At 39.5% G+C, this 22227-nt stretch overlaps 1 protein-coding gene across 13 annotated transcripts in view; it reads left to right on the top strand.

The window, feature by feature from the left end:
• Window positions 1–22227, top strand: part of LOC128017041 (transcription factor SOX-6-like) — a 152558-nt gene that overhangs the window by 23314 nt on the left and 107017 nt on the right. For 4 of the 13 annotated variants that reach the window (XM_052602106.1, XM_052602114.1, XM_052602103.1 and 1 more), the window contains exon 4: window positions 7332–7382. The exons of 2 other annotated variants lie outside the window; for them this stretch is intronic. In XM_052602106.1, the coding sequence (XP_052458066.1) occupies window positions 7339–7382 (44 nt within the window). In that variant the 5' untranslated portion in view covers window positions 7332–7338. Of the gene's footprint in view, window positions 1–7331; window positions 7383–20217; window positions 20519–22227 lie in introns of those variants that run through there. 7 more of the 13 variants (XM_052602101.1, XM_052602099.1, XM_052602102.1 and 4 more) reach the window with 6 other exon arrangements.

The following is a 22227-nucleotide window of genomic DNA, read 5'->3' as shown; positions in this document are numbered from 1 at the left end:
GAGTATGAACACTTACAGCAGAGCCAGCATTTTATTTTTCCATATTGAAAACTTTGAGATTTTTTTGTGTGTGTGTAGTAATAGACATTTAAAGTGTAGTCATTCAAGGATAGCCAGGGCCAATTTTTTTTAATAATAAATAAACTGTAAGAAGTTTTAAGCTACTATGTTAACTAACTGTCTGAAAGGAATGTTTTGATTTCAAAACATATTTCATTTATTTAAACGCAAACTGGTTTTGCATTTAAACGCAATTGACGTGAAGGCCAAGCTTGCAGCGAGAGATACATTACTTTAAAGCTGTAAATATGTCCATTGTTTTTTCATGCTGTTTAAATATGAGGAAGAGAAGAAATGTAGCAATCCAATGTTCTTTCTCTAATAATCTGATGCTTGCCAGACCTATGAGACCTAACACACCTATTAATCTACATTCCTTTGCAACTTGAATCTGCATGTTTAATTAATCACAGAATGAGGCAGTAAGTAATTTGGGCGAATGCGTGGCTCGCATGCCCCTGATGTTTAATCACTCTTGCGGGAAGTCATTTGGAAACACCTGAAGAAGAGGCGACGGCATCTGTTTGAACAGGCAGAATGCACTCTTTGTCAGAGTGTAATAAAGCTGCCGGAGCCTTCCTTGAGTTTGCATTGAGCGTGTCTCACTGTTGATGTCTCTGTGGAGCCGGTGACTCCAGGAATGATTTTCTGTAAAAAAAGAAAAATTAAATAAACAGCACTCCTGGACCCCTAATGAAAATGAATAACCTTTGGGTGGTTATTTTCCCGTATATTAACAGTCTCTCTACAGCTAGGATTCTTCACTGACCCTCTTCTTGATTGTTGTCATAGAGCCTGTTCAATAGATCGGCATTTTAATTTCATCAGTCCCATCGGGGGAAAAATATTTTTGATCTCTTCTCTCCACCCAATAGAACGTAAAATTCCATCAGTGAGAATTAAGAATAAGATTTAATTGTTGTAAATTGAATTATTCTCATGAAAGGATGTCCTGAAGTCTTCAGACGTCTGCGATGGTTGAGGTCCTCGCTGAAGTATTTAGGGCACGGTATCTATTCGTTTTCTTATTAGTTCTCATGAGGTTTAGTTCGGTGATGCCAAAAGCATCATATTCAAGCTCGGCACGTATATGACCTAACATCCCAACAACACACTGCCGGCCTCTGACAAGGTTTATTCAGTATAGCATCCTTTTGATGGCTTGATGTGCTTTATCAAATGTTCAGAAGAATTATACATAATATAAACTTGGCAGTCTTCCCTCGTCTCAAGGTAAAGACTCTTAAAGGCATTCTGTTATTAGATATATATGGCCATAGACTTACTGAGGAACATGTCATTAATCCCCTGGCTTCCACAGCTGGGCAGAGTAATGCATACCTAAAAGTCCTGTAAAATTAATGAATGATTCCAACCATGAACTTTCCTCCCAAAATGCAATGAATCCTCCTGAGCTGATAATGTGCCCTGACCCTGGGGTGTGAAATCCTTGTTTTGTTGAGAGTTGCCAGTTAATTGATTTGCAAATTATTTAAAGTTTGCGGGGCCCAAGGGAGCGCTCGGCTCTAATGATACCCATTCCCAGAGTTTCCTCCTCTCTGTAGTCCACTGCCTCGGTGCGATTGTAATAAGCTAATACACATTATCAAAGATTTACAGTGCATTTTCCCCAGTAGGAAGCACTTAATGAGAGGGAAACTTCGGCAATAATTCATCATTTAGCACAAAAACGATAATTTTGGTTAATAATTAATTGTACTTTAAATTTACAAAATTGTATTTAACTGTTGTTGTACATACACACAGAATGTTTCATAATAATAAACTCAAAACTAAGCATTATATCTGTTTTTAGCTGTATTTTTAAACTATGCACATTCATTTTTCTTTTTGCATATTTTCCGCTTATTATATTGAATATATAAAGGCATAGTCTTGCTATGTAAATATTTGTCATCCACCTGCATGAAGCATATCTGAAAAGACGGCTTGTTCTGTTGTTTTGGACTCACAGCAACTTCTCAAATTTGATTAGAGACAGTGCGCATTTGATTGTCGGGTTTAGCTCATTGACGTATCTTGACTTATCTTATTTTTTTGTTTGTGGATCCTTGGTCCATTCGCCACGGGGCTCAGTGTGACCACACAAGCTGCCCAAATGATTTTCACAAAAAAACATAGCAGCCTTTACATCTCACGTGCAATGAATGAATGGTGCACTTGAAAGCATTGTTGCGTTTTAACTTTATTGATCTTTGTTCTGTCTCCATCAACTAGCCCAAGTGTCAAATGAAGCTTAAAACATCATGGAAAAACCCTGTGAAATGAGGGACCGCTTCGGAGACTTAATTGATTTGTTGTGCGGATGTAAGTTAAGAAAGACCTCATCTTTTGCGGGGCTTGTAAGTTTGTAAGCACACGGTAATGTGTCGATTAAGGGAGGCAGATGCTCAGCTGGTTGTGTTGTAGAGGAAAGGTGCACGGCATCTAACCCACTAAGTGGCTGTTTCTCTTTGCTAATATAAAAGAGACCCTGAGCCCTCATTAGCAAGCGCTGTCATTCAGACACAGAGTGTCAGCCTGATTTAAATAAAATGAAATGAAGATAGTTCTTTCTGGTCCCCTGGCTTCACTCATTGCCATAAACATATGCTCTGTGCCCCGCTTCTTTCCATCTTATTTATGACTTTAATTTGTTGTGTGGGCTGCGCTGGAAATCAAATTTAATACAATCCTCCCAGGGACCCTGTCATATAATAACATGGTAATTTCTGTGTATCCTTTTGAAAAATGAGGGAATTAATTCTTCCTGACATGTTCTAATTATTCCAGTGTGAACAGGCAAATCCAGTTTCTCTCTCTCTCTCTCTCTCTCTCTCTCTCTCTCTCTCTCTCTCTCTCAGATAAGTGTCATAGGCAGGCACGCAGCCTCTATGGGCATCTAGGTGCTAATGCTGACCAGCAGTGAATTTAATTTGAAACATGAGCAGACACCTTTCAACACACCTTCGTAATGTTGGGTTGCCTCGCACAGATTAATTCACTACTCCTCAGGGTGGGTGAGCCAGGGGGCTTGAGACTGAAGGATGGGACACCGGTGTTGTTAGAAAGAGTGTATTTCAGAGCTGTGGTGGTGGGGTTGCTGGGTCTGTCCGCTCTTCTTTTGTGACGCCGTCTGGAGGTGTGTGCACGCATATGACAGGAGGACACCCATGAGACGTGTTTGGATCTGTGGACGGAGGGATTTTTTTTCTCTCCCATTTCCAGCAGTGTCAAAACCAGCCACTTCGATATATTCTGTTTTAGTTTGGTATGGAATCTGTTTCTGTTTTTTTTTTTTTTTGTCTAAACTTGTTCTTCTCTATATGCATTTATACATTTAGCAGATACTTTTATACAGGAGTTACAGTAATATCTGTTTTGTGTCCGCTGGAAAATTAACTCACAATTTAGGTGTTGCTAGCATTAGATATACCAGCTGAGTTACAGAAAAGGCTTGGTTAAGAAGGAATGCAGTTGTAGTTGTTCCAATATGCCATATTCTCAGAATTTTACAGCAGTTATATTAAAATGAAAATGTATTTTAAATATTTGTATTGTTATTATTATTTTATTATTATTTTTTTTTATAAAATTATATTTATATATAATTTATATATAATATAATTTGTATTATTATCACTAGTATTTGTCTAATAAATAGTACAATTAATAATATTACACATTATTGCTATTTTTACTATTACTAATATTACTAATAATATTATATGTTGTTATTAGTAATTGATTGATTCATTAATATTGTCTTACACAAACAAACACACACACTAAATAAATAAACGTTTAAATTAAAATTAAACAAACAGAAATTGAGTGAACCTTTGGGAGTCGAATTAAATCCACAACTGATTTGGTGTGTTCTGTTTGTGTGTGTTATAAAAGAAGACTGACGTCATGTGCGCTGAAGAATAGAAGCGCCTTATAGTCTGTGGGTGTGGTCGCGTTGAGTCTGCCTCGATCTGATTGGCCGAGGCGTCGCATTAACACATCCCAAACCCTAAGGGTTTAATCAGTCCAATCTTGACATGCTGGAGGAAGTCGTGGTCATCTTCCTCATTGAATAAATGGTTCGGTTTAGGTACTTCAGTTTTGTACCTCAAGACTTTTGCTGTTTATCTAGTTTGTGGCCTTTTCTTTTGAATGAATATGCGGCAAGATGTTTTTTTTTCCTGTTCCTAATGAATTATCTATGAATCTATAGATCAGTTCTGTGGTAGTATGTAGGATAAGTTTAGTCACGGAATCACTGGGATCTCCATCTCTGTACGGTAGCCCACCCACTCTCTATAGCACTACATTAATTCAGCCAGTCAGTTTGACTCAGAGTTAGAAATGTGCACTGCGTTAGCGAGGGGGGCCGTACAGAAGCCGTGTTAATAGCAAGGGCTTGTTGTCCATATGGTACTGTTTTAATAGAGCACATTTGTTGCAGATGGTGGGAGACTTCGCTTGGGCAGAAGCAGTTCTTGGCAGGTCCTGGGTTCTTTGGAGAAAAAGGCGCATGAAGCTCAACGTTTAACGCTGATGTTGATCTTCACTGTTTTTCATTCAACAATCCGTTGCCCTTGAAACATGGTCTGTTCTAAATTCAAGCCTCGCTTTATTCTGTTTATTTATTTCTTTTCGATATGCTGAGACAATACTGTTGTGGCTCAGTCACTTTTTTCTCGGCTCGGCCTGTAAACCGCAGTTAGATCCTCACACACAAGGATCCTAGTTGTCTCAATTTTTACAGTGAGTTATTTTTTTTCAGCAGCCAGAGGGTAAGAAAATTGAGGGAAACCGAGAAACTTATCACTTCAATGCTACTGTTTCAAGGAAAATTTCTCACACTTTATATAAGACAGAACTAGGTATTACTGAGGACCAGAGCTTGATAATTGTCATAATAATTTAGCATTTGTTCAAAAAATGTTTTTGTTATAAATTTATTTTTGCTAATGAAATTAACCTTCTTTTATAACCATTGTGGCATTATTTATATGACATTTAAGCACTTTATAGATACAGTGAACACATAATAATAATAATAATAATAATAAAAGATTCACAGAAGTATTTACTGAAAATGAGATTCAATATTGATAACAACAGAACAATCGAAATATTAATAATACAACTTTTTTTAATTAGATTTTTTGGGGTGAAATGATACCTGGACTCATTTTTTATGCGATTCACCCATGAAGTGAATTCAAACTGAACAGAATTGAAACTAAATAGATAAAAAGCCTTAATTTCCAACTCGAAGTGCTTTAGGCCTTGCCCATGTTGACAAGTTATTCTGTATTGTGCCAGAGATCTCCCTTGACATTTATAATGTGTTATTCTAACTAGTCTATTTAGATGTTTCATATTCCTTACTCTCTTTTATTTTGCCGATTTCATACCTGACAGTCCATCCACACTTAAATCAAATCGCTCCTCTCTTTTTGCTCAGAGCGTGCACTCCACAAGAGAGACTGTCAGCATGTGTGTGTTTTTGCTGTCTTCTAGCTGCCTCACTAATAAAAGCAAGAGTTGGAGAGAAAAAGAGTGTGAGAGGAGGGTGTGCGAGAGTGTGTGTGTGTTTTTAACACTCCCTCAGAATGGTGAGGAGACACGCTTGATTGCTTCTGTTGCATTTTTACTGTTGTTTTCTCGCGTTGTCACTGCTGTGGTAGCACTTGGGTATTATGTGAGCACAGCGCCCATGGCTGAAAACACTCCTTTCCCATCCCCCAAACACCCCCAGACACCTGACTGTGAGAAAAGTCTCGACGGGTCTTACGGGTCCTCTGGCCTGCTAAGTGCTGGCCAGCCTGAAAGGCGCAGTGTCCTTGGGGTTCTCTGATCTCACTCTTTCCATTCTCTCAGTGGCTTTGTGTCTACCGGTCCACAGCAGCACAACTCGCAGTCGAGAAAGAAAGAAAGAGGATGAAGGGAGGGGAGAAGCATGGGGCAAATTACACCCATGTCACTGAAAGCGAAAGCATTTAGGAGGCAGAAGACTGAAAGTCTTTTGACTGTGATGTGTCTCTTATTTATGATGATGATGATGATGATGATGTGAGAGAGAGAGTGCAGTGTTAGAGCATGAGAGAAATCGCTAATTAGTTTCAGCACTTGATGAATTCCGTCCTACAGTACTTTTTTTTTAATTAAACAAGCTCTGGAAGAGCATCATCTCCAAAAGTAAGAGATCTGATACAGATTTTGAACTTATATTACAGAGTAGACAGGGATTTAAAATATAAATAATGGCCTTAGAAAAAAGTTTTAGAATATATAGTGATAATATCAAATGTATGTTTGTGTGTATTCAATTTTATTAATTATAATTAAGTAAATAATGTACCTTTGAATAAATGAAATGTATGTGTGTGTGTGTGTGTGTGTGTGTGTGTGCGTGTGTATAATATATATCGACTTCACTTCTATATTTATTTAGCTTAAGCTAATGAAATTAAGTTACAGTAAATACATATGTTAATAGTTAGCAATAGTTAATATGATGTATACCTATTTATGTATGTGTGTCTATGTACATGACTTTTAATTATACAAGTTTTTCACATTATTATTATTATTTTAGTGTTCTGTTTTTTATTACATTATTGACATTTTCTTTTGCACAACAGTTTATTTTACTATACAAACAGACACTTGATCTTTATAAGTCATATATGTATGTATATCTTGTAAAGACCAAAAACTGCGACTAATGGAAACCCTCTGGAGACAATTTCCAAACATGTGCTCCCAAATTTGTGGCATTAGACTTCCAGAGCAGCCTCTGCACGTGGTGATATTTTGACCACATCCTCCCGCCTCCCTGTGTGTTCACGGCCCAGCATTGGCTCAGAGTTGGCCCCGTGTGGGCCCCTGTGGTCCAGCTCCTAGAAGTCGCTGCGGCCCCGCCACACATGGTCCACAGCTGGACCACCACACGCTGCTTTGGGAGGAGCAGCGACCCAGGAACCACTGTCATACGATAACATATCATCAAAAATGGGACTGGAAAACCAATGTACTCTAATGACAAATGTCTGTTTCTCCGAAAAGATGGATGAAAAGCTATTAGTGGAGCTGTGGGGAGTGTTACATCTTTGTTCTTGCATTTGGTTTAGAAGATAAAAATGTTTCAGGGATAGCTGAGGATGTGTTGGTGGTTTTGTCTGTTTTCTCCCCTCTGTTACTGTTTTAAAGTTGCAATGCTAACTTGTGTTCGCTCAGTTACAATGGCTCTCTGTGTATTTCTCCTGCTACAGAACCCAAATGCTGAACATGGAGGGCTTTCTGCGTAGCAGCTTTTTACTGAGGTTAGTTGCTTTAGTTTTTCTGTTGTTGCCACAGGGTGTCTGCCGGGCTGAATTCATCTGTCCTTTCACAGCTCTAATATCATACCACCTAGCACTAGCCAACTTGCAGGATGATGTGTTGTCTCCATCTGTGTTTGTGTGTATGTGTGCAAGTTTTAACTCAAAAATGCAACTCCTTCACACACCCCTTCTACAGATAATCAGACTTAAAGCATTTCCCCCTTCACACTAGTGGTTGACCGATTATGTGTTTTTTGACAGCCAATGCCGATATCTTGGAAAGGAGGGGGCCGATAGCCAATATAAAGCCGATATTATTTTATTATTATTATTAATAATCATAATAATATTTAAGAAATTTAAAATTATTTGACAATGGATTAAAAAGTTAATGTGTTAGACAAACATGCTTATACTTTAGATGACAGTATTTTTCACAAATATTTAATACAAATATAATTAAAAAGAAAGTAAACACTGTTGCCAACAGGTCACTCAGTATTTTATGAAGTTTGTGTGCACTGGGAATCATATTTTTCAAATAAAGCCAGGGTAACCCTCATTTTAAATACAGCACAGAGAAAATGACATGAATATGACAGTGGGCATATGCATAAAGTGCAGCATAATTTGAAATCACGAGTTTAAAGTTTAAGGCATTCAATTCACATGGACCGACCGTCACACAGAGAAACACGCGGTCATGCTGGATACACATATACACTTCACAAGATCTCACAGCTGGATTCGACTAAGTTTGTAAGGTTTTGTGAAATTAAATGTTCATTAGTCATTCAAAGATTTGTTTAAATTATATTTAAAAAGCAGATATTTAAAAAATTCTAAATATCGGCCAAAGCCGATATATCGGTCACCACTACTTCATATATCCTGTGCTGCCCATCCCAGCCCCTGTCAGTCAGCAAGTGATAGACAGGTTTCCCTCCCCATACTGCATGCACGTCTGTCACTTTCCCCTCTGCCCCAGCTCACTGATTGGTCAAGTTTTGAGTAGGGCGGTGCTTAATTTGTGATTCTCACCATTTTCTGTTTTGTGTCTTTGTGTTATAACTGCAGCCACAACGAGTAAAGACCTCACTACCCCATCCCCTTCCTGTGACTCTAATTAAGAATTTGTGCTATGTGTCTGTGTGTCACTGTGTGGAAGTAAATAACAGTGAGTGTGTTAGCCATTGGCTGTTCTGTCTCTGTGCAAAGCACCTTCCTCACACTTGAATTGCTAGCAACCCTAATTAGTGATCTCTCATTAAAAACAGCAGCAGCAACATCTGCCTTTCAAAGCTGCTGTCAGCCAAACTTTGCTAAAGCTAATGAATCCCCTTTGATTTCTTTTTCAAAAGGTCATTTATTTGATTAAATTAATAACATTTTTTATTCTCTTTCCAAGCTGTCAGAAAACATGAAAAAATAACGAATGCTATTTAGTAATGAATGATATTAGATTTTTGTTATAGCTAAGCATTTATTTTAATAGATATTTGTTTAAAAAAAAAATTAATTCACAAATACAGTAAAAAGATCATTGTATATGCTGCACTGTCCAATATATTTAAAAAACTTTCAAATTGTTATATTTAATTCAGTGTTTTACTTGTCTTTTCATTGTAATTATTAGTGTCTATAAGCAATTTCTAAATTTAACTAAATCCTACACCAATCCTACACAGCATGAACTGTGAAATCAGAAAATGACTTTCTAGTAATGATCTCTAGTTTGTAATATTTTCTGTACTGTACCAACAGTCAGAATGATACTCTCCCAGCCAGTCCATATTCAAATGTCTAATATAGTTATCTTTACATTTTGAATGAATTCAATCAAGTGCTGATCAGTCACTTTATTATGGGGATTTAAGTTTTATTTTCAATTTTACTATATTTTCCTCATAATAAAACAAAAGAGAACCTTAACATCCACTGTTTCTATTGTCAATGTAAAAACATAATGTGTGTGTGTGTGTGTGTATAAAGTCTAAGAGAGAGAGAGATGTCTCCAGCAGTACTAGTCTAATCCCAGAGGAGAGGACCTCCTCCTCCATCTCTGCCATTATTTGATGTAATGAAAGGAGAAAGTGTGTAACAGCTAGATTGTTAATTAATTTACTCTAACAAGATGAAGATAAATGAAGCACACTGAAGGTTGACTAGGCAAAGGGGGCCCACTTAGCATTCGCTCTCCCCTCGGCCTCTGCTTGCTCAAACAAAGATCCATTCTCACAACCGTCAGCACATGTAGATTCAAATGACTAACTGCCTTCATCGCTCTCAAAAACTAATTTCAGATTTGACTCTAACTTTCAGTCCCATATTGACCTAGATTTGAAAGACGAAGGGGGGAAAAAAGCTCAAAATAAAATCTCTTAAGTTTTTAATGTGCTGTGATTTAATCGGATTCCAGCACTTCTGGACTGTTGCTCATTTGCCATGCATCTTCATGATTAATTGATATTATTCTCTATGGTTAGTTATTTAGTTTATAGCTATCAGTCACTTCATTGACATGTTTGCGTTCGGCTTATGAGCTTTAGTTTAGTGACAGCTGAGCTGGAAATGTTCAACCTTGGCTTGCTTGAGTGTAGAATGGAAGCAGTATGGCAGGGTCATTTTTAATAAGAGACACAGAGATAATTCTGAGTAAACACGGGCTCAGATCTTCATGGTTCTAGCACACGGAGGCTACCTAAGCCTCCAGTGCCCAGAAGATGTTCTTCTATGGCCCAGCACCATTCACTATATGAATAGCAGCGGGCTAATGCGGATTGGTGGTTATTTAAGCGGTGAGAAAAAGAGGCCCAGACACACACACAAAAAAAACAGAGAAAAGCCAGACAGTTGTCTTCATCCAAGCCCTTTTTTCAGCGTTCTATCAAAGACCTTCTTTGCCAGACAATTCAACATGGGCCCCGCATGGCAGAGCAGACCAATCACCGTGGCACCCATTCTCTGCTCCTTTATTTTTCAAGTCGCCAACAATAGCTTGTTGATTGTGTGGAGAACACCAGCACAATTACCTTCTCTGTTGTTATGGCCGAGCGGCGTTTTAAAGTCCGCTCTTCCATAATAGAATTATTATTGTTATTCTTATAGCAGGGCCTCTGGGGAAGGAATAGCTGCTCCCAGTATGTCATTATTTTGCAAATGTTCGATTAGCTCCTCATGAACTGTGCCGCAAGAATCACAGCTAATTAGACAGAGGGAGCGTTGCCGCTGGCCCCTCCAGCTCCTGAGTTAAAAGGTACCACTTGATGGGCCAATAATATAAAGAAAGGTGGTAAAAAGAGGGATTAGAGCTGTTGCCCTAGTAACTCCAGCTTCCATCTGTGAGACGAACAATGGACTTGTGTTCCTCTACCACCTCTGATTGAAAAATAGAAGCGAAAGAGCTAGCGCTCTGAAAGGACAAGACCCTTTTTAACAACAAAGTGGAATTCTGGCCTAATAGGCTCTTTGGTAAAAGTTGTTTGGTAAGAGCGGGGGGAGATGGTGGAGACGAGAGGTCGTCACGTAATCCGAGGACAGCAAAGGTCGGTGTCTCGCAGAACAATAGCATTTTGTTTTAGGAGTCATGTCCGTTCGGCGCCGTCACGGGTGCAGGACCTGCAGGTTGGCTCTCGACACTTCTTGAAAGGAGATAGAAAGGGAGGAGCAGAGGGAAGTGATGCAGTTTAGCAAGCAGGAGCAAAAGTGCTGCACAGCCAAAACCTTCTTGTTCCTAACCGACTCTGAATAAACACTGACTAGATTTATGCCTAAAATCTGGAGGAAAATAAGTTGTCCAATTAGACTGATCTGTCAGATGTTGTTTCTATGGCTTCCAGTCATTCCCATCGCTATTCCCAGTGCAGTGGTGTAGAGACGGAGGGAGAACAAGTTTCTGCATGGCTCTGTTTCTTCCCGACACTTTGTTCGCCTGATAACCACGACCTTAGCAGTTTTCCTGCCTGCGCTTGACTTTTCTTGCTCTCTCTCGATTTATTGAAATTGTCCAAAATAAATAGGTGTGTATACACAAATAATATTATTCTGACATTCCGCGCTTCTAGTAGTTCATCAGATTTGACACCGACTTGACATCAGATTTTAAATGCTGTCGTATCACATTACTTTTTGTTTAAAAAAAGAAATAAATATCCCAGTGTGGCTAATACTGAAGCACAAGTAAATGTATGCATTAGTTACTAAATAAATATAAATTAATGAACACAGTAAATTAATAAAAAATTATTAAATATAAAAAATATAATTATTAAAATAGTTATATATATATATTATCAAGATATTATTATTAAATTATCTGTGCATACATTTTTTTCAAACCATTTGTCCGTCCTTCAAAAAACATTTGTCATGCATTTAAAGTGAACAAAGAGCCATTAGGGCTTTTTGTCAGGGACAATATGTTTATGATCTGCAATCTCCGTCCCTCCGTGTCCCTCTTTCACTTTATATCCCCTATTAGCAGTGGAATATGTCCGCTCACATTAACCTAATTTATGGTTAGAGCCCCTGTAACAGCAGCACAGGTTAATGAATTTGGCATTACTGAGTAACTGTTATTGAGCGCTGAGGAGAAGCCAAGCAGATGGGAGAGACTGTAAAGCTCCCTGCTTTGCATGACGACGGTTGAAAGAATGATAGAAAAGAAAATGTGAGCACATGATGAGCCCTTCCATCCACCTGCAGAACAATTGTGTGGGAACCTCCTGTTTGCTGCTACCCGGACATTTCTGGCTCATCAGAATATATTTTGCAAATCATGTACCAAGCCTGAGTCAGCTAAATTCTGAATGGAACTTCTACATTATTATCTTTAATTTGAGGTAATCAGTTTAGCATGGAAAACGGTTCTTGGTTAAGCCACCCTGGAATACAGATGTTTTGACAGCAGACCTTTTGTATTCCCTTTTTCCTTTTTTTTCCTGAGCACACACACATACACACCAACACACACAAAATGTATATCAAAATCTATATAAATGTAAAATGTATATTATATGTTTTATTACAATATGTTTTATTTATTTCTAAAATGAACTCAAATGTTTTAAGTACACATTTTATATATAATTTTACAAAGCTTTTTTACTTAACCCAGTGTTGTGCACTCACATCTTCTGAAGTAGACGTCCTAGAACATGAGTTTGCCTCAGATTTTCCGTTCACATTGATACTGTGTTTGGCTAACGGTATTATGTTGTGACATGCCAAACGATTCATGACTGTCCGTTACATCGTCCAACACAATGAGTCTTAAGAAAACTGCCTGGTGATGACTCACTGGTGCTTTCATTCCATCCTCTCTCTCTCTCTCTCTCTCTCTCTCTCTCTCTTTTCCTCCATCAGCATCTTTTATTCCTCTCTTCTGCTTTCACGGCACAAGTACTTCCGCTCTCTGCCTCGACACATTTGTGCATGGCTCACCAGCCCTTTCAATTTAGATTTCAATTATCATGTTAGTTTTGTGATTAGATTGTGTCCTCCAGGAATCCAACCTCGCTCTCTCTCTCTCTCTCTCTTCCCCTTCCACTCTGCAATCAGATTGGATCTGATGAATTGCGGCTGTAATTACGGGAAGTTATTGAATATGCAGATCGCTGATGACTAGCAGTGTATCTGTTCATAGTGCATTAACTCTAACTGTATCAAACGAGAAGCTTGTTCAAGATCCACTCAAGTAATGAGAGAGGGCCAGTGGATGCCATTAGCCAGAAATAATAGCACGCTTGAAAGGGGCGAACTCAATTAAGACCTATGTGGTCCCATTATGGTGCCTTTGTTTTATTCCCTGCGTGAACGTGTGAATGTGTGTGTGTGTGTATGATATAAAATTGAGTTTTACAGCTCGTTTTCTGGCCAGGTCAGCGGATGAAGCATTGTGACCAGCGGTTTTGCCGTAAACACACAATGAGGTTTCTGCTGGGTGGTTATGAATTGCTCAGCGTGAGGAATTTTTTCCCAGCTGACTCTGACCGGTCTTTGTAAAGGAACCATGATGCAAACCCTGAGACTGATAGGTTGCAGTCGGATGGGGAAGGATGTCAGGGTTAGAGAGAGAGATAGAGGGAATTTGTAAAGTAAATGTTTGAAGCTGTTGCCTGTGTCCAAACCTTGACCGCTGGGTCCACGACATAATCACTCACACACACAAGCACACCTCCTATCACCCTGAGTATGTCAAGCTGCTTTCCCAACAGTTAAATAGCAAGGGTGCCAGGGCTCTAGACTCATTCTTCTCACTGGTCACTCTGGTGCGACTAATACACCCAAAGCGCTCGCACTGAAGGTGCCTCTCTCAGTCTCTTCACATGATCAATGAAATCTGAATCCTGCTGCAGCTCTGCAGCACACGCAGTATTGAGCAGAGCAGACCATGCACTCGCACAAATGAGACCACGACAAAGTTTAATTTGTACATTTTCAAAAGATTGCAAATACGGTCATTTTGGTTGCAATCTAGAGCCTTGGGTGCTGCAGAGCGCTGTAATCTACACTTGACTCTTGAGCTCATAATGTGACATACCACATTACACAGAGACTCAGACAGATGCTCACTAACTGGCCAAGAGATGGTCAGTGTTTTAAAAGTGGAAGGCCCAGTGAAGTGGTAGCATTAAATTACCTAACCTGTCAGTCACAATTTCATTTTCTTTTCCGTCTTCCCCCTTAAGCCAAGAGCAGTTAGAGCTTGAGCTAAGTTCATTCTAAAAGACAGTCATTCGAAACCTGTATGACTGTTTTGAAAAGATGTTTTGAAAGATGTTCATGCTGATCTTTTCTATACAGTGACAGAAAGAAACATTTATGTTTTTCCTAAGAATATTTACAATGAATAAAAACTCAAACAACTACCACTAATCTATTTTACACTACGTTTTTTTTTTAATGTTTTCGAAAGAAGTCTCCTGTGCTCTCCTATGCTCACAGGCTACATGTATTTGATTGAAAAATACAGTAATGACAGTAATAATCAGTGATTGACCTTGGTGTCATTTGTTTGTTTAGAAATCATTCTAATATGCTGCTTTGGTGCTCAAGAATAAAAACATTTGTGCTGGTTAATATTGGGGTTCAATAGAAAGCTCAAAAGAACAGCATTTATCTGAAATAGATTTTTTAACAGTTTAAAAGTTTATATGGTCACTTTTGATCAACTTCCATCTTTGCTGAAGAAAAGTTTTCATTTGGATTACGTTATGGTACTTTTTGTCCTTTTTCAAGCTTGGCAGGTCCCATGTTTGCTTTCATTGTATGAAAAAGAGCAGCAAGAACATTCTTCGCAACTTGACTTTTTTGCATTACATGAAGGTGAGAAAATGAAGACTAATGAGGGACTTAATTGTCCCTTCAAACTGCCACAGCACTAACATGTAGAAACCTCAACCAGAGGGGAACGGTTACATCAAAAAGCAGTTAAGATTCTTTTGAATGCATGTATGACTCAAGCACAACAACAGGGTTGCCAACTCTCACGCATTTGGTGTAAGACGCACACTTCCAGGCTCCGTCTCACACACTCATGCTGCCCACGTAAATCTCATGCCAAGCTGGCGACCCCTACTTGCGATATGACAATTCAAATTTATTTTTAATACTATATTTAAACAATAAATACAGTTTTGGCGCACTTAATGTGGCGTAAATCGTAAAGCCAGAGCCACTGAAAAACAGAGTTGTGACAAGTCGTGCGGGCAAGTGTTTCATGGAGCTCTCCAAACAAACCAGCATTGACAATCCATTTGAATAGATGACAGCTTCACTAAACAGGTATTTGCAGCAATTTTTGGTAAACATTATAGCATATATGCTTTGATTATTATGTCGATGACATTAACAGTATCATTTTATTCTGGAGAGTGATGGAGAGGCAACATTGATATTGTTTTCTAGCATTTAAAGCTGAGGTATTATTTATAATATGACTATACAGTCTCTTTTTCAGTTTAATAAATGTTCTATATTTTAGTTCAATAATATTTATTTAATATTTTAAGTATATCTTTTTGTAAAAAATACTATTTGTGCAATAATTATGGTTCAGTAATGACTCAAAATATTTCTTCTAGTATTTCTGTTACTTATATATTACGTATATTACGCATATTACACTTATTGTAGTATTTAAGGTTAAAATAGAGAAAGTGTTTAACATTCCAATGCAAAGAGGAAAATTATTTTAATTTGTAACGCCATGGTTAACACACAATAGGTACCTCTATGACTCTTTACTAAATTGTATCTAGAATATTGCAGGTCATACCTGTGTACTTATTTTTAAGTATTAAAAATATTCATATTCATAATCACTGGTTGAAAAAAAAATCTCACTCCAAGCTGAACATAAAAGTTGGCAACCCTGCAACAATATAGTCAAATGAGCTAAAACAGTACACATAATCATGCTAGAATGAGAGATTACAGTGCGTGAGCTGGCTGTACAGTACTATTTATCTCACTTATTTCTCATCTCTCCTGAAATGACTCTGGCTAGGAACGTTTTCTGACACATACACACACTCTCCGCAGGCTTAAACTGTATCTGGCTAAAAGGCCCACTGTTAAATATTTACCCTAAAACTGTCTCCATTTGCTGTGGAGGTGACATCAGAACAAAACAGAAGGAGCATCTGCTGGCATTATAATTTCATAACGCCACATAAAATGTGTTGTTTGTCGCCTTTAAAATGCAGCACTTTTATGAATAATGCAGCTCTCGATTTCAAGAGGAAACACTTAGAAGTTGGATTCATAAAAAATAAATCACCAAGTTATTTTTTTTCCCCTCTGTGATCATAAGAGAAACTGTTAAAAACATAAGTGCCACCACAGTAAATGAGACAAGCTCATCAAACAATGCTAGTTTGTTAGCCGCAGCGTTAGTGAGAGGAAAGGCATTTTCTCCGTTTCTTTGTAACTGCTGGATTATGGGGTCTATTTAGACTCTAATTAGTGTTCATTTCACGAGTTTCCAGTCTTAAATGTGTATTAATGTAATGACAGAGGACGTGTTTGTTTTTAGGCGTCTAAGTGGAGAGGCTTAAAACAGGCTAGCTAAATTAGCACATCCATTCTGACTGGTACTCTAATAACCACTGCGGATTAACTTATGACCCTGTTTGAGAACTCAGAGCTCATGGCCACTGGTGCTCTGGTGGACCAAACTCACTGTAGTTAAGGCTCTGAGAGGCTTTAGCTTCTGAACTGCTGGCCGTTGCTGCCTGCTTCCGTGTATATTATTAGGTTAATAAGATTTCACTTGTTTACACCAACCGTTAGCTTAACTCGAGGTCAAAGAGGTGGCTTAAACTTGTGGAATTGACTTATTAAGAAGGCTCAAGTAGCATTGTAGTGAGGGGTTAAATCTCACACACACACACACACACACACACACAGACACAGGCAGGGTGCCACACGACGTGCATCGAGCACGGGCTAGGTGCGTGCTCTCTGTTTTTTAGCTTCTGATAACGCATGGATTGCGAAAGATGACCTTTGTCGGTGGCTAACTATTGTTTGCGGATTGGTTGCACTCTCCGCAGGCTGTGAAAGACACATCTGCTGCCTCGCACGCAGAAACAGAGAGGGATAAATGGAAGGAGGGGAGGGAAGACCTGTGCCACACGTCCCACACTGCCACAATACCTATCTGCTTTTCAAATATTTGTCTGGCCTTCGCTACCTATTTACTTTCCCTGTGTTTGCTTTGCTTATTCAAGTCTCTCTGTACCAGATACAGTGTTACCAAAGACTAGATGCTACAGTCTCTTTGTCCTGGGTTATTGACCTCCTTGCTATCAGAGGGCACATGGACATTTTCTTTTGTTTTATAGTTTGGTTTCAATTTGATCTTTCTCACAATCTCCTTCTGACCAACGAGACTCGCTCTCTCTCATAAATACGCTAGTGTTCTGGGTTGCTCTGAGCTTCGATGACAAACAGAAGCGGTGTTAATTTGCTCACTGCTCTCTCACTCTTCCCACAAGCCCTTCGCTGAATGGCCCAGCTCAAAATGTGTATTTGTTTAATATGTTTTTGATTGATTCGGTGTTGATGATCTGTACAGTCAGTATTGAGAAACCCCCACACACACATTCAGGAGCACAAAAGACCTCTTTGTGCTGCTGGCAGGCCGGGTTTGTGAATTGGGGGAGCAGGGTTGAGATTACTTGATTATTTCAAACAGAGGCCCAGGCGAGTCACAGGACCCGGTCCCCGCCGCACGGAGCGGGATGGCTGTGGCGAACCACAACAGAGGCCGAGCCCGAACCCTAAATCGATGGACGGCAGCCATAGACAGATACACACCACCCCTGTCACACACTCGCGGTTTTCTAAAAGAAAGCAATTTGGTTAATGATTTCATTCTGAAAGCCTGTCATGATGCATGCGTCTGCCTCTGCCAGGAAAAGGAGAGCAGGGCAGAAAGAAGGAAAGAAAACGAGACGAAGGTGTTAGTCAACATGACTACACTTGAGTTCTAACTGCTTGCGGCTGCTGTGCGGATTGTTTTACCGATTGAAGCAGACCGTCGTAATGCTACTTACAACTGACTGAGGAAGCTCATCACTGACCATAGAGGGGTTTTTTTTCAGTCAGATATTTTGCCAGCATGTTGAGAACATTTTTAAGAGACTACTGTGCTGTTTTATCTGAAACGCGAGCATCAGAGTTGGTCAGACACATGGTTTAATAGCAGACGGGTGAGACATTTTCTGTATCAGTCAGCAGCTAATCCAGTAATGTGCCTGCTTTCTGGCCTGGGTACAAATCTACTGCACATTTTTCTGTTCAACCATGCTTGTCAGCTCCTGGTTTTATTAGGCCGTGGTTCAGCGTGTTTCGTATTCACTTTGCCGCTTTTTCCCTGTGCTGCTCCATCTTAGCATTGCTAAAACATCAACGCTTCATGTACTCTCTGACTCAGATTTTCGTGGCAATTACTTGGATCGATGGACGGACGTTTCCTCTCACCCTCTCTGTTCTCTTTCTCTCTCTCTCTCTTTTCTTTTTTTTATATCAGCTGTCAATCATGTGGGGAACTTCTAACCACCTCCTGACAGGCATGAGTGCTAGCCCTTGGTTTAACAGGGGTTTTTATTCAACCGCCTTCGTCCGGCCTGTCACCACGGCCACACACTGTTGCCCATGCTTTCCATTGAACAGGGGCAAATGAATTAGTTTCAGAGGTTTAAATCGACAATCAATGTCACTTGCCCCAACATAATAAGGCTTAATCGTAGATCTTTGAGATGTGTCCTGGCTGACCCTTGCAATTCGTCAGGCATCTTTACATGGCCTCATCTGGGAGGAGTGGACGTACTGCCCCCGTTTTGATTTTCCAAATGACGTGCATGAATTGTGGCCTTTTTGGCATTCCCTCCTGGAACTCTCAGATCCCATCTTCCTGCCCTCCTTTGCAATTTCAGAAAAAATATATACATTTCATAATTTGTAATAAAAAATAATAATAAATTAGGGGAGAGAACACTGTAAAGAGGACCAAGAAAGCATAAAAAGGGAAGTTTGGGCTACAAAATAAAATAAAATAAAATAAACTTTCAGAAGAATTAGGAACAGGGCTAGCGAACTGAACTTTTGTCCACCCAAAAAAGCATCCAGAATAGTGTAGAGTAGAAGGTATTTCCTTGATTTTTTTCTTCCACAGAAATCCTATTTATGAGATGAGAATGAAAGGGAACAAAACAGCTTTTCTTTTCATAAGACGCTGCAAATTTTCCAATTTGGTTGACTAGCGACTGGCGTAAAAAACTCCTATTTTTGGAAAAGAAAGGAATTAGGGGGACAGTGGCTGGAGAAAGCAGGGCACTGTGCGCCGGCATTCCAGTTGTACCAGCCCAAGTTTTTCTGGGCACCGGGTGCCAATGATGACCTCATAAGCTCCAGGCTGAAGACTGTAGGCATACAGTTCTCACTGACACTCATAGCCTTTCATGCTTCCATTCATTCTCTCCACTCCTCTGGCGGCAAAATTACTCCCTCATAATTAGCCATTGTCCCCATTTTTGGCTAGTCTGAAAAAAAGATTTTTGGCTAGTCACTTTTGTGTTCCCCCCACACCCCCATTTTGAACCTCTTCCCTGTCTGTCACCCTCCATCTTGTCTAAAATGTTTATTGTGAAACTGAGCAATACGCAGCCCCCTTCCTCTGTCTATCTTTAGCATTTTCACTTCATTCATTCGGTCTCTGTCTTCTGGCCTCGTCACAGTGGACTGTGGCAGATTTTACACTCGACTTGTTGACTCCTTTGCTATAAAGTCGGCTGCTCTGAAGAAAAGTATCTTTATAAATGACAGAGAGGACCTGTCCCTGAATGGTGCTTTGTTTACTGTTTTTCCAAAAAGGGGCCCCTGCTATATTTCATCTGTCAGAGTTGCTTTTCTTTCCCCCAACAATGCTTGATTGTTTCCACAAAAAAAGGAGAGGAACGGAGCGAGGGAAAGAGAGAGAGAGAGAGAGAAAGAAACAGAAAGAACAAAAAAAAAAGAAACCAGGTTCTTCAGACAGAGAATTCTGTATTATATTTTCCTGCCAAATTCCGATCTCTGTTTTCCTTTCCGTGCGCTCACAAAGGGCTCATAACTTACTGTCAACTGTGAGGGAAACCACAAAGCTCCACTGTTGCTCAGCAAATAGGCTGGATTGCTTGATGGCTTCAGTGGCTGTAAAGTTTGCTTAACTGCAGCACTGACACCGGGAACTTTGGGATCTGCCGCACCGTAAGGCCCCGAGCAAGGGACGGAGAGAGACAGCGAGCTGCTTTTCTTGCGTCTTGGAATGGTCTCTGACCGTACGGGGACTGAAAGAGACACGCGAGCGAGGGAGACGCTGTGTGTGTGTGTGTGAGCGGAGGAGCTTAACAGCTGTTCTGCCGGTGACTCCGTTCATGTGTGTGAGTGTACTTCGTTCAGCGTGGCGTCGGATGTGTTCTGACAAGACGTGCCGTGGCTGGGACGAACGGCCTTGCCTGTGCTCGAGTGTTTTTGTGTGCGTTTGTGTGTATCAGAATTTGAGGAAGTGTTATGCCATCCAGCTCTGAAGTGGCGTGTGAAGAGCAGAGAAGGACAGGAGCTGCCAAGCAGGCTGAGGGGGACAGTATGTGAGTGTACACACCTGATACACACTCATTCACACACATAGTGAGGACAGTGACAGGGTGTTTGAGCTGAAGATTTTTTGCTTACCCAGGCTGTGTCTAGAATGCCTTTTAGAGAATACTTTTAGAGAATACTGGTGTTCTCTTTGTCAGTTGACTTGTGGGTTGTATTTGGAGCAGAGCAGTGGAAAGACAGTGAAGGAGTGAGTGATGGGCGAAAGGGTTGCAAGGTTAACATGTATTGACTACAGTTGAAACAGTTTTTTCTTTGTTTGTTTATATAAAAATATTTGTTTTATTAGCTTTTATTACTGTTATTTTTATTGCTATTATTACACATAATAGTTATATGAATTGATTGATTTGTTTGTTTACTTGTTTGATGGATTTTGAAAAGTGAAGGTATTTCTCAGAAGTCTCAATAACTGTAAGTGTGCTACACTCCTGTCCATTCAGTTAGCTTTTATAATAATAATAATAACAACAAAAATTGATGCATTTTAATAATAAAAATAAGTAGTAGTAGTTACTATTATTTATAATCTATTTTTATTTAATTATGTTTTTATTAATTGTTTTTTAATGAGGTTGTAATTTTTATTGCTATTATTCAAAATCGGAATTTTATTTACTTCTAATTCAATTAGTAGTTGGCATAAAAGATATCCAAAATAGATAATCAATTATTGCTTGTATTTGAGGGCTCTTATATTACTATTAGCTCTAAGTCCTAGTTCTGAGAGACAGCGCTCTTTCCTTCTGTCTCGTGATTGTTCACGCATGGGTAGACTGCTCAGGTACAATGGAAGGTGATAATTCGAAGGTGCTAAACAGCTACAGCAGGGATGATCATTTTCCAGCACAGGTTTGTTTCACAGGTGACAGAGGGTTGATTGTAGGAGGTGAAGACCTTGAGAGTCTGTCCCCATCACCTGTGTGAACTGCTGTCAGAGAGACGCATGCAAACTCATGCCTCTGTATGTCTCTCACTCTCTGTGGGACACCTGTTCATGTGTGTGTGCGGTCTCTACAATAATGTGTAGTATTAATGGGTAAGATTATATAGGCTGTATTTACCAGTCTAAATCGCTTTTTTTGGTGTACTTGTTTTGTTAGTGTTGTTTCCTCATTTATTACTCTGTTTATACTGTACAGAGCAGCACAATTATCTTAAAAGGCTATTATTATAAACCTCGCCACAGGAATACTACACAACACTCAGTTGCTTGTTTCTTTTGTATTTTTTACAGATTTCCTGTCAGACGCAAATGCTTCCTGTTACACTTTGAATAACTGCATTGGAGTGTCCTGATTCAGATTTATGATTAGCCTTTTAAAGTCTCATTTTAGCAAAGGTTTACATTGCTATTACTTTCTCCGTCCTACTACCTTTACGTTTCTTAGTAGCCTGTATTTTAAAAGTGTGTGCATTAAACAATGAACATACACACGTCGTTACCCGTGGAAACTTGAAGCCCTGTCGTAAAGCAGCTTTTGCTATTTTTCTGCTCACCCATCGTTAGCTCATTCAACAATGGCCCTCTTGTTTTACCCTCTTTTATTTGATTATTTCTCTTCACATAGGTCTGGGTGGTGGTGCCGGTGCAAAAAGCAGCCTTCGAATATTTCCTTTCAGGAGTGGCTAGTGATTTAGGGGGTCTGCAAAGGCCTGTGGTTTTGAAGGGGTGTGGGGGGGAGCAACAGTGATGCTG

Source organism: Carassius gibelio, chromosome A7, assembly GCF_023724105.1.
Source record: "Carassius gibelio isolate Cgi1373 ecotype wild population from Czech Republic chromosome A7, carGib1.2-hapl.c, whole genome shotgun sequence".
NCBI lineage: Eukaryota > Metazoa > Chordata > Actinopteri > Cypriniformes > Cyprinidae > Carassius > Carassius gibelio.
Note: the sequence above shows the minus strand (reverse complement) of the source record. Positions and strands in the feature narration are given on the sequence as shown.